Source organism: Salarias fasciatus, chromosome 20 (genome assembly GCF_902148845.1).
Source record: "Salarias fasciatus chromosome 20, fSalaFa1.1, whole genome shotgun sequence".
NCBI lineage: Eukaryota > Metazoa > Chordata > Actinopteri > Blenniiformes > Blenniidae > Salarias > Salarias fasciatus.
In genome coordinates, this window is record NC_043764.1 from 6,807,870 (window position 1) to 6,818,783 (window position 10,914).

The window sequence follows — 10,914 nt, forward strand, 5'->3', positions numbered from 1 at the left end:
TCTTCACACGAAACACGATCTTCTTACAAGAAGCACAATAGCAGTGGAATGAGGTGGAGGCTACTTATTATCAACACTGTCTCATTTGTCTGCAGCTTACTTTAGTTGCTCTCATCGGGCGTAAAACCGCCTTCACACCAGCTGACATTTCCAAAGTTGTTGTAATTACTGGGAAAGTAGCTTCTCTACGGAGCAAGACTGTAGAATTCAGCCGTATTATTGACAGAAAACAGACATTTTTGGAAGCACATATCAAAAAGTCTCTTGTGCATATCCTGAACAAATACTGGAGGTTTCGGTATGTTTCCGTACACGAGATATTTAATATCATGTTATTTGAAAAAGTGTTCCTCAATTACTAGTTTGTAGTTTTCAAATGACCAACGGGAAGCCAGAGATCAATCTGCAGGTGGTCCCGTGGTGATATCTGCTTCCCTTCGGCCTCCAAACGCTGTGATCGGTCGGCAGAGCAGTGATATTGTGAGAATGTGAAGGATGTGAGAGATTTCTTCCTGCTATAAATGACTGTTTTTCAAAACAATTCAAGGCAGCGTCACAACAACTTCCTCTCATATCTTTTGAGCTCTTTCTCCTGGCATTCGTTTTCACTTTGGTTCATTTGAAAGAATTAGGGATTTATTTATTTTTTTTAATTTGCGTCATAATTCAAGATTTCTGGCATTTTTTAAAAGAAGCTGAAGCGTATCCTCCTCCCTTGCTGAATGTTCACACCTGCAGAGTTCGAGTGAATCTAACGTGTTTCCTGACATTCCAGTTCTGTTTCAGTGAGATAACCCTGAATTCATCAACATGGTTCAGCTTCCAAACAGGCCGTCCATGCTGACTCCGTCTCTTCCCGTTCTGTTTCCCTCGGTTTGCTGTGGGAGCAAAGTGTCTGATCAGGATGGGAAAAGCTTTTCGACTCCTCTGTAAGGAATTTATTAGATTCGAGGCTAAAAGATGTGAGGAATTACACTTGTTTAGGTAAATGTTTAAAGGTCATGACTGATTTGGAAAGGAATCGTTCCACTGGATGAGTGGGAGGTTCTGTAGAGCAACCAGAGCTCCATCAACACAACGTTGTATTAAAAGTACGTTTTTATCTACTTATAGACACTTTGTTCAGAGAGGCATGCTATTTGTGACTATAAAGATTCATAGCAACAGTTGCGAGGTATGTTAACAGCAGAAAGCCATGGTAACTCCTCTCCCCCTGGTCTGATGGATGAGATGATGAGCTTTATTGTCCTGACAGCAGTAATAAGATGCTCTGCAGGAGGCATCATGTTGCTAAGTGTCTCCTTGAAATGAAACCTTTCCATCTTTATCCCATCATTAAACTCTCCCTATATATATTTTCACTGCAGAGCAGAGAAAAGCACAAACGGAGGATTTTGTGGAAATAAATCAGAGGTGCTGTTTTATTGTCTTCTCCAGGAAAACTTTCCCTCAGCCACACTGTGTGCGCCGTTAAATTCACTTGAAGACCAGACGATGATGAGGAAAACTCGCTATAAATCAGATCCGAGGTCCCATCATGTGTCGTTATCCTCCAGGTGCGCAGAGCAGAATGTGGAGCGCGTGAAGGAGGGGCAGGTTGGCGCGCCTCTCTCTCTCTCTCTCTCTCTCTCTCCCCCTCTCTCTCTCTTTCTGTGTAAAGGCGTGGTGTCTCTCTCTGACTGAAGCAGACTTCTGCTCGGCAGCTGTTGGGTGGAAATCAGCTGCTGCAGCTTCTTTTTTTTTTTCCTGAACACTCAGCGACTCTCCTCACCAGCCCGGCCGAGCTGTCAGTCAGCCGGAGGAGAGGGGGACGCAGACCCCCGCAGACCCCCACAGACCCCCACAGACCTCCACACACAGCCTTCACACGCGGCAGGATTTACCTGAAGACGCACGTGTTTGTGCCAAACAGCTGGACGCTCATTGATCCTGGGAAGAAGCATCATTTGGACGAAGGCAGAATGAAGGGATTTACTCTCCTCTGCTCCGCTGCGCTGCTTCTCTCCGCTGCCTCTGCCACCAAGTTAAATGTTCCGCGACTGAGACTGTCATACAAAGGTAATACTCTATCTATCTATCTATCTATCTATCTATCTATCTATCTATCTATCTATCTATCTATCTATCTACCCGTTGCGCGCGCCTGTGCGCAGGGCGCATTAATTGGTGATCACGCTCATCACTTCACACAATTAATGTGATCATTTTAACTTTTCACACACTTTTGACTCATTCTCTGCACATTTTGCTCCAACTCCGACCCGGCGGCGGGGGTCCGGTCCGGTGTTCGGTGTTCCGGCTCCTGTTTGGAGGGTTTTTCTGTCTTAAAGACACTGAAGTAAAAGAATAAAGGTAATTTAGCGCTTCCCAGGTTGGAGCGGAGTTGCGGCGCACTGCGCAGCCAGAGGAGGGTGTTTCTTTCTTTTTTGGCAGAGTTTCATCTCTCTGCGGTCAGATACCCGGAGCGATGCTCTCATTATTTAAAGTTTACTGGGAACTACCTGAGACGGATGTTGGATGATTCTGGAGTTTTCCGCGTTCAGCTCCGGAAACGTGGGAACACATCTGGACTCTCTGCGTTCACTGTCCTGCAGAGGTTGTGTTACATAAAGGTGAAACCTGTGATGACTCACAGATAGTGATGCTGTCCAGCTGAAAATGAAGAAAGAAAATTAAAGATTGTTGCGTTTTTCTACCAGACCTGAAACATGTCCATATACAGCTACTTTCTGCTCTATTATAAGCCATGACTCAGCCATGCCTGATGATATGATATGAAGTGTGTGTGTGTGTGTGTGTGTGTGTGTGTGTGTGTGTGTGTGTGTGTGTGTGTGTGTGTGTGTGTGTGTGTGCTCTCATTGTTTCACTTCACTCAGGCGGTTCTGTAACCATCATCGGCTCGATATCACACAGGATTTCCTCCTGTTCAGTTTTCTGGGGAAAAGTCACCTTCTGAGCTGAGGCTCTTCCTGCTGCACTGGAAATAAATACTGCATGTGGGGGAAGAGTGAGACAGACAGGCTTTTTTAAAGATTCTTTTGAATTGAGGTTAAAGGTGAAGAGAAAATAGCACCAGACCGAGAGGAAAGTGTTGGAATCTAAATTTGTATTTCCTGATTTTTGATCGGAAGCTTTAAAGTTTGATGTAAAACTTGCCGTGATTTGGACTATACTGTGTTTTACGGCAGTCTCTCCTCTCCCCTGTGCGTGACATGAAGTTACAGGGTCAGGAAAACATAGAGGCTTGATGAAGGGATGAGACTTGGGTTGTTTTGGGGAATTATTTTTCTGCTGTTATAGTATTAGAATACAAATGGCTCTTTTATTCTTGTAACTGAAATTCTGTATAATTTGGAAACATCTTAATTTTTCAGAATTTGTCAGTTACAGAACTTTCTGTCTGCTCTTCGACTGCAGGATCCCTGGTTATGAAAGGGTTAAAGTATTTAAATGAAGGATTTATTTTCAGGAAAGGATTTCAATCTTTGTTTTTCTTTTGTATCCATTAATCACTTAACAGCTTAATAAATCTCAGATCTAATCTCCGTGAAATCATCTCAGCGTATTCACTCTCCTGGCTGATCTGTCTCGGTGCCGCCCTTTATGAAATCTCTCCATCGTACCTGTGATGCAGCGTGAAACGGTTTCATTGTGAGAGACGGAGAACGGAAACTTCTCCTGTTGAACAAACATGAGAAATGGAAAAAACATTTCCCGACACGGAGTCACTGCGTTTTACCCTCAGACGGATTCTTTTTCAAAGCCCTGCATTTTCATATTGGCGGAGGAATAACGAGGAGCAATCTGTTGTCATTATGTGCCTTTGAAGACGTCCTCAGCTTTCAGTCTGAGTGTGGGAAGAGATTTGCCAGCGAGGTTCTCGTTAGAGACCAACAGCTCACTTCCGCTCCTGATGACCTCCAGTTTGACCCCGGAGTTTGCCCTCCTGTAGATAATTTCTGATTCACCCCTTCCCTTCCCTTCTCTAATCTGTCTTTCTCCAGTAAATCTCTCGTTCCTCCTCTCGCCTCATCTCCCTCACCCTTTCATCTCAGCTCCTAACTCCTCTGCGTCACGTCTTCACTTCTCCTCTTTCTCCTGCCTCCTCCTCCCATTGTCTTCTGCTCAAAGCCCAGCGGGTGTTTGTAATCCCGAGAGGATGTGGAGGTAATTTAGCAACAGGAAAAGCCGTCATTATCTCATTTCAATCAATTAGTGGGGAGATTAAAGCAGGAAGAAGACAATTTTCACCCCAGAAGAACCGTTAAAGCTGCTCCAGGCCCCCAAAAATGATCAGTTTGGTGAATTTGGAGCTAAATCAGGATTTATTTCAATTAAAATATTCTGAAGTTGGTGAAAAACTTTTATCTAAACATGTAAAATGTTTATCAATACATTGTTATTCTTTGATTCTTTGACTTATTTCACATGAACATCTTCTTTAAAAGTTTTTTTCTGACAAGTTTCAGATAAATAACATTTTGAGAGTAAAGCTTAAATTGGCATTTTAGCCTCTCAGCTGCAAAGTGTGTGTGTGTGTGTGTGTGTGTGTGTGTGTGTGTGTGTGTGTGTGTGGGGTGACATTGAGGCGTGGACGTATACAATGTGTGATGTTGGCTGAACTCCCGGCCGATCTGCCAAGCGTCTTTCCAAACCTCCCATCATGCACCTCTCTCTTTCTGTCTCTGCGTGTCTTTCACTTGTCCTCCCTCCCGCTCGGCCGGCCCACTCCTTTCATCCGTTTGAATCCCGTATTTGGTCCCATTTGTGACTTTAGACACACAAACTCTGAGACAATGTTCGCTTTGTGGCGGGTGAGGCGGGTGTGTGTGTGTGTGTGTGTGTGTGTGGGGGGGGGGGGGGGGGCACTTGAAAACACAAACCCTCACATCAGCATCCTTTTTTGATCAGATTGCATTAGCCCTGGGAGTGAAGGGGGCTGTTTGTTTTCTCTGGCGGCCTGTGAATTAATGAGTTTGCCTTCCGCCTCGCCCAGACGTAAACCCGGGGACGGCCGCTGGTTGTTGGGAGGCGGAGCTGGATAATCTGTCATCGGGGCTCAGATGGAGAGTCCGGAGCTGATGGAAAAGAGGGCGTCTCTCATCCTTTTCATCTCCCATCGCTTTTCCTCCTCCGTTCGCTGCTTCATGTAATTGCGCATTCATTGCAGCCCCCCCATCCACCCCCCCCTCCACCCCTCCTGCTGTACTCAGAACCCGGCCTCACCTAAAACCCGACAAAGGAAACCGCATGAAAGAGGAGAAAATGTAACGCTGACCAGCCAAGCCAACTTCTTCTCCCTTCTTTCTTTTACAGCGTCGTATATAAACTGGAAGTTGAGGAAATAAGCATGCAGGTTGAGGGGTTGAGGGAGTTGTATGAATTTCGGACCTCTGTAAAATCTTTGTATGCATTTGATACGGGCTCAAGCCTGCAGGCTGCAAGTGTTTCAAGTTCATAGAGCAGAGAATGGTTCATAAAATGAAAATACACATTAAACTGCTGAAGAAACAGTTTAAAATAACAGTATCTGGGAGAAAGCTGTACTTTTTAAAACTGAAGAAACAAATTTATTGCAAACATGTAGGTTATGCAGAGTGAGAAACTGAAGTTTTAAAACGAAGAAGACAGCTGTTTGGTGTAAAACAACAGGATATTTTGAGCTTTTGATTTCAATCCTGATTTTGGATTGAAGATATGATTTCAATCATGGTTCTTCGATTGAAGTCAAATGTAGATGATTATTGTTTCTTACTAAAATGCCTCTTAGTGTGGATTTAAAAAACAGGGCAGTGGATCTGCAGCAGGAGCTTCTTCACCTGCCGCCGTCCTCGCCTGCTTTCCTCACGTTGGAAGTGACTTTTATTCTGTCCAATAGCAAAGTTGGGTATATCCTGACACAAACTCTACTGTCTCATTTTAAATCCTCCTTTCATTGTATTTATTTTTAACTGATTGAGGATATAACTACATCCATAATTTTGAGATACATTTTGAAAGCCTAGTTGGCGAAAACCAGCAGACCACAGGCGCCTTTTTGTTGTTACTGTCATTAATCATATTATAAACATGTGATTTGCAGTTGAAGTGTCAGGTTTTGGTCTCTGTAAGATGAATTTTATGCCATAAACAAAAGCTTTTCAAACACAACACATGTTTACATGTACCGGTGATTAAAAAAGAAACTGCCTCCAGTTCAGCGTCGGCATCGAAACAAACTTTAGTCCTGGAACATCAGGACAAGCATCAAATGATAAACACTTCCCTAAACTCTTCTGCAAATTAGCTCCACATAATTTCACGTTTCAACATTAAAAGCATCGTGATTGGAGCTGTGCAGAGAGTATAAATATATCTGAAAGCCTGAAGCTAATAAAAGTGGCACAAAAGTGCTTTGTCTCATCCACGCAATCGCTGGTATTTACACTGGAGGCTGCAGAAACTGAAGGAGAGGTTCTCTGTCTGGTGTGTGGAGTCGCTGACAGAGAAAACACACTGATGTCTCCAACACTACGAGCACAATGTGGGCCGGGGGGCGGGGGGCAATGTGCGAGAGACAGAAGGACACGACATGCTCCTCACAGATATCTGTACAGATGATCAGTGGCCTCCGTTTGTGAAGGTGTGAGTGAGAAAAAGAGCTCCTCATGTAAATCTCCGTGTTTGTGAGCGTCGCTGACAAAGAGAGAGCAATTAGAAAGGACGGAGACATCTGCGAGTCTGGAGGTGTCACTTATGTGGCCCGTCAGCAGCACCGCGCTGTGGAAACGGCCTCAGATGGCGACCATGTGAGGCACATATGAGACGCAGATGGAGGAGAGAGAGATGGAAGAGAAGCTGCAGAGAGAAGAGAGGAGGGACATACAAAGTGTAGCGAGAGGAAGAAAGAAACACTGTAAGAAAAAAGAAACAAAGAAAAGAGGAATCTGTCCTCGATTTGTTTCGGTGTGGGTCTGAACCGCAGCTCGTCATGCTGATAACGGGAAAAGCCTCACAGCTGATTGTTCTCTCTGCTTATAAACTAAACTATTTGGGAGCCATTACTTGGCAGAGGGGACATGAAGTGAACCTTGAACATGTTGGAGCCTCGGGAGTTTTCTCCTTCGTCAGTGGGACATCATCAGGCTGACTGAGGGCTCATTCGGTTTCACTGACCTTCTATCTGGTGATGAAGTTTACTTGTGAGATGATCTTTAATGTTTAAATGATTTCAAACCAAATGTCTCTTATTACCCACCTCTGTTCTTTCTTAAACTCAATCCAGTTTGCTCATAAATCTGAAGTCTGTTTATCATTAGTTCAACAGTAGTTCAGGTTAAGTTGATCCATTCGGACCAAGACAGACTTTCCCACTACGGCACGTTTTTTTTTTGAATGAAAATCCCCCATGTAGGGAAAGGCCTGATGGTTCAGTTTAAATGTAAGTGGAAGAAGGAGACGCCTCCAGCCCTGAACGGAGAGGCGCACAAATGTTTTATAGTCACTGTCACAACAGGACGTGCAGAGACGTTGCCTCAGGTGAGGCAAACAAACTTCTGCTAAGTGAGTGTCACAACTGCATTTCAGGGAAATATGTTTTTTTTTCTTTTTGTGTTAAACAGCAGCACTGACACCCACAATTACGTCTGAGGGTTTTTAGAGTTTTAATGGAATCATTTGAATAAAAGTATTACGTAATAATCACGATGAAGCGTGTAGGAATCTGGATTATTGTACACAAAGCCCTACATTTGGTGTAATGATGTATTTATAGTAAAAGTTAAAACATATGTTTCCATTTACCGAAGGTAAACATTGACTTATTTATGTTTTCTTGATTTGGACAGTTTGTGGATCAAGGAAGCGAAAGAAATCTCTCATTACTGTTTGAGTTATTTCATCTGATCAAAGTCTAATGTGCTCACAAACAAAATGGTATATTTTTGGTATTTAGTCTAATAAATATACTGAATTCTGAAATGTTTCAAGGCAAAAGCCACAGTAAACTAGCGTGATTCCATCTGATGTTACTTATCAGTCTGGAGGCAAACAGGGAGGATCAGTTGTGAAGCGTTCGATCATTGTCTTGAAACAGTGATAGTAACACCGACCGGAGATAAGCCCAACGCCGCAGCTCGTCCCCTGAGTCCGAGGCCCGGCTGATAAACCTCAGACGCTTCAGGTCGCTAAAAACACGTTGAGATAAACGTCGATACACCGAGAGGTCAGAGCAGAACCGACTCAGCTCGACGGAGAAACAAACGCTGGCGAGAATCAAACAGATGAGCAAAGAACTGAAGGGAGGAATGCACATGAAAGAGAGGAAACATCAATGAATACCAAAGAACAGAGAGAGGAAAGGATAGATGGGTTAAAAAAAAAAAAGAAAGCGGTAATGAATGAAAGATCTTGGAATGTGGAGCGAAAACAAATGATGGATCCGTGAAAGAGTGAATGTAAAAGAGTGGTAGACAGTGAATGAAGGGGGGGGGAAGGGGGGGGTCCATGAGACGAGATGGAAATACCAGAGGAGAGCAGATAAAAAGAGGTCATGGTGGCGGAAAGAGATAAATGGATGAAAAAAGACAGAGAGCGTCTCCGAAAATGAAAAGGACGGGGGAAGAGAGGAGAGGATGAATGACAGACGGAGGGATGAAAAAGAAAAGAGGAGCTAACCTGGAGGCTGAAAGACACTGGTCCCTTTGAGAAGCGAAAAGTTGAGGGTTCAAGTCCCCACAATGTGCCTTTGACCATCTGTCATGTAGATTAGCAAGTATTCCACTTCCACTCCGGAGTTATGGGACCTGAATGTGGGCCTGTGGGGGGCAGCGGGGGGCAGCGGGGGGGTCTCGTGCACTTGGCGGGAGTATCTTGTATCTCGGTGCTTTGTGAAATCTTTATGGCCCTCGACTATTGTTTCACTGGCCCGTTTCAAGTGTGTGTGTGTGCGTGTGTGTGTGTGTGCTGAGGGAATATCCAGCCAAAACCAACCCGAGTGGTGGTTTTTCTAACATGAACGCTCCATATCACAGCAGCAGACCTTCACCAGGGGAGGGGTTCAGACCCTGAAACACTATTTGTCTAATCCTTCTCCGCTGTACCACACCCAGAAGAGCGAAGACACGCAGCCGCTCTCCTCCCTGCGGTCCTCCAGAGGGCTGACCTCTCTCTGCTCTGCTGACACTTCAGGCCTCTCTACGCCATAATTATCAGCCTTTGAAGTGGAGAACTTTTAGGAGCGTTTTCAGAATCCCTCGTAAATTTCCTGGCTTTCAAAAGAAGAACCTAAAACTGTTAAAAGCTTAAGATTAAGCTGAAGATGATGCTGAGGACATTTTAATAATGTTCCACTTATGCAAATGTTTTCATTTTTCAGAAACACGTATTGTAATCAACTTGAAGTTGATCCACATAAACATTTAAGTTTCTTTAAACTGCCTGCAGCGAGTAGTTTACTGACCTGGATAATCTGTGAAAGGAAAAATCAAGAATAAATAAAAGAACGTAATTATTCAAATGAAAATGTTGTTGTTGTCCATCCGCCCGTGCACATGCAAAAGAGCTACTTCCTGTGGCCACGGTGCACATGCACGAAGCAGCATTTCAGAAAAGCTGCACTTTCCCCGTTTCCACGGAGACGATGTTGCAGCATTTTCGAAGGTTTCCTCCTTGAGTCCTTCTCCAGACGTTGCTCGAAGCACCTTTGTTATGTAAACTGACCCAAAATGCAGACAGAGATTCCCGCTTTCACTTGAAAATGTCGTGTTAATGGGGCCGAGCTTTTCTTTCCCCATCATGATGAATGTCAAAATTTGGAAATTAGCAAAATCATTAAAAAGTGAATTAGATCAAATTTACTCAATATATTTTTCTTACTATCCTAATACAGATTTTCACTGATGACACCTGTGGAGATTTACCTATGAAGTCCAAAAGCTTGCATTCACTTTTGACTGAAAATTTTATTTTGTTGGCGTAAAACCCACAAAAATTCAAAAACACCTTCGTTGTGCACATGCTCTGAAGTAGTTTTTCACTGGTAGGACGGTGCGTTCACAGACTGCTTGGTTGTTATAAGGGATACGGTTTGCTTAATGTTGGCCCATTAAAACCATCTGTTGAGTTATAATAGTGTCTCTGTCATGTGGAGACATAACAAACAGGAACCGCCCATCGATTTAGTTCCTGGCTTGTGCGGTTGGCAGTGTAACTTCAGTATAAAATCAAACAAAGTAGACAAAGGAGGAACCTTTGTGATGAAATTGGACTGTAACAAGTGTCCAAAAAATGTCTTTTCAAAATAGAAATCGATGAAGTGGTGAACTGAAGACATCACCGTCCGCACTGTTATGTAGGAAAATGCTTCATTACTCAGAACGAGGTTTATCAGATCCGTCACCCTCGTCTTTCACCTTTTTTCTAACATAGGGACAGAAAACTTGCCATTTTAAACCTGTTGAAGCTCTTCCCGTTGCTAAATAATTTGACATCATGATGAAAGTCTTTGGGCAGAAGGGAGATTTTATTTAGATATATCTGAGACACGTGCATGATGTGCTCTTCCTCCGCTTGACACAGTCCAAAGAAATGCTTGTTGGGTCAAGTGGTGACTGGAAGTGGAGCAGCTTTTCCAGGGTGTGGCCTCCCCTTCATCACACACTGTCAGATCTCCCAGGGCCCTCCTGGGGACAGGGTGGGTATAACAACTGGACAGATGGGGGTGATGGATGAAGTGATTTGGCTTGTATGATGATGAGGCCAGAATCATTTAGTTTTTGCAAACATACTTGCAATTTGTGCTCGATGACAACTTGTTGAGCAACAAAATCCTACGACTGCTGCGTCACTGCTGATTTGACTTTATTGTAAATATACTTTCAGTCCATCTGCATCGCTTGTCATGTCCGCCCAAAGCTTTTCATTGCTTTGAACAAA

General features: G+C 43.8%; 1 protein-coding gene across 1 annotated transcript in view; it reads left to right on the plus strand.

Annotated features, from left to right (window-relative positions):
- Positions 1-1,792: 1,792 nt before the first annotated feature.
- The window catches only part of sema3bl (sema domain, immunoglobulin domain (Ig), short basic domain, secreted, (semaphorin) 3bl), a 68,555-nt gene continuing 59,433 nt past the window's right edge, over positions 1,793-10,914 (plus strand). The window contains exon 1 of the mRNA XM_030118476.1: positions 1,793-2,058. Within this exon, the coding sequence (XP_029974336.1) occupies positions 1,962-2,058 (97 nt within the window). The 5' untranslated portion in view covers positions 1,793-1,961. The remainder of the gene's footprint in view (positions 2,059-10,914) is intronic.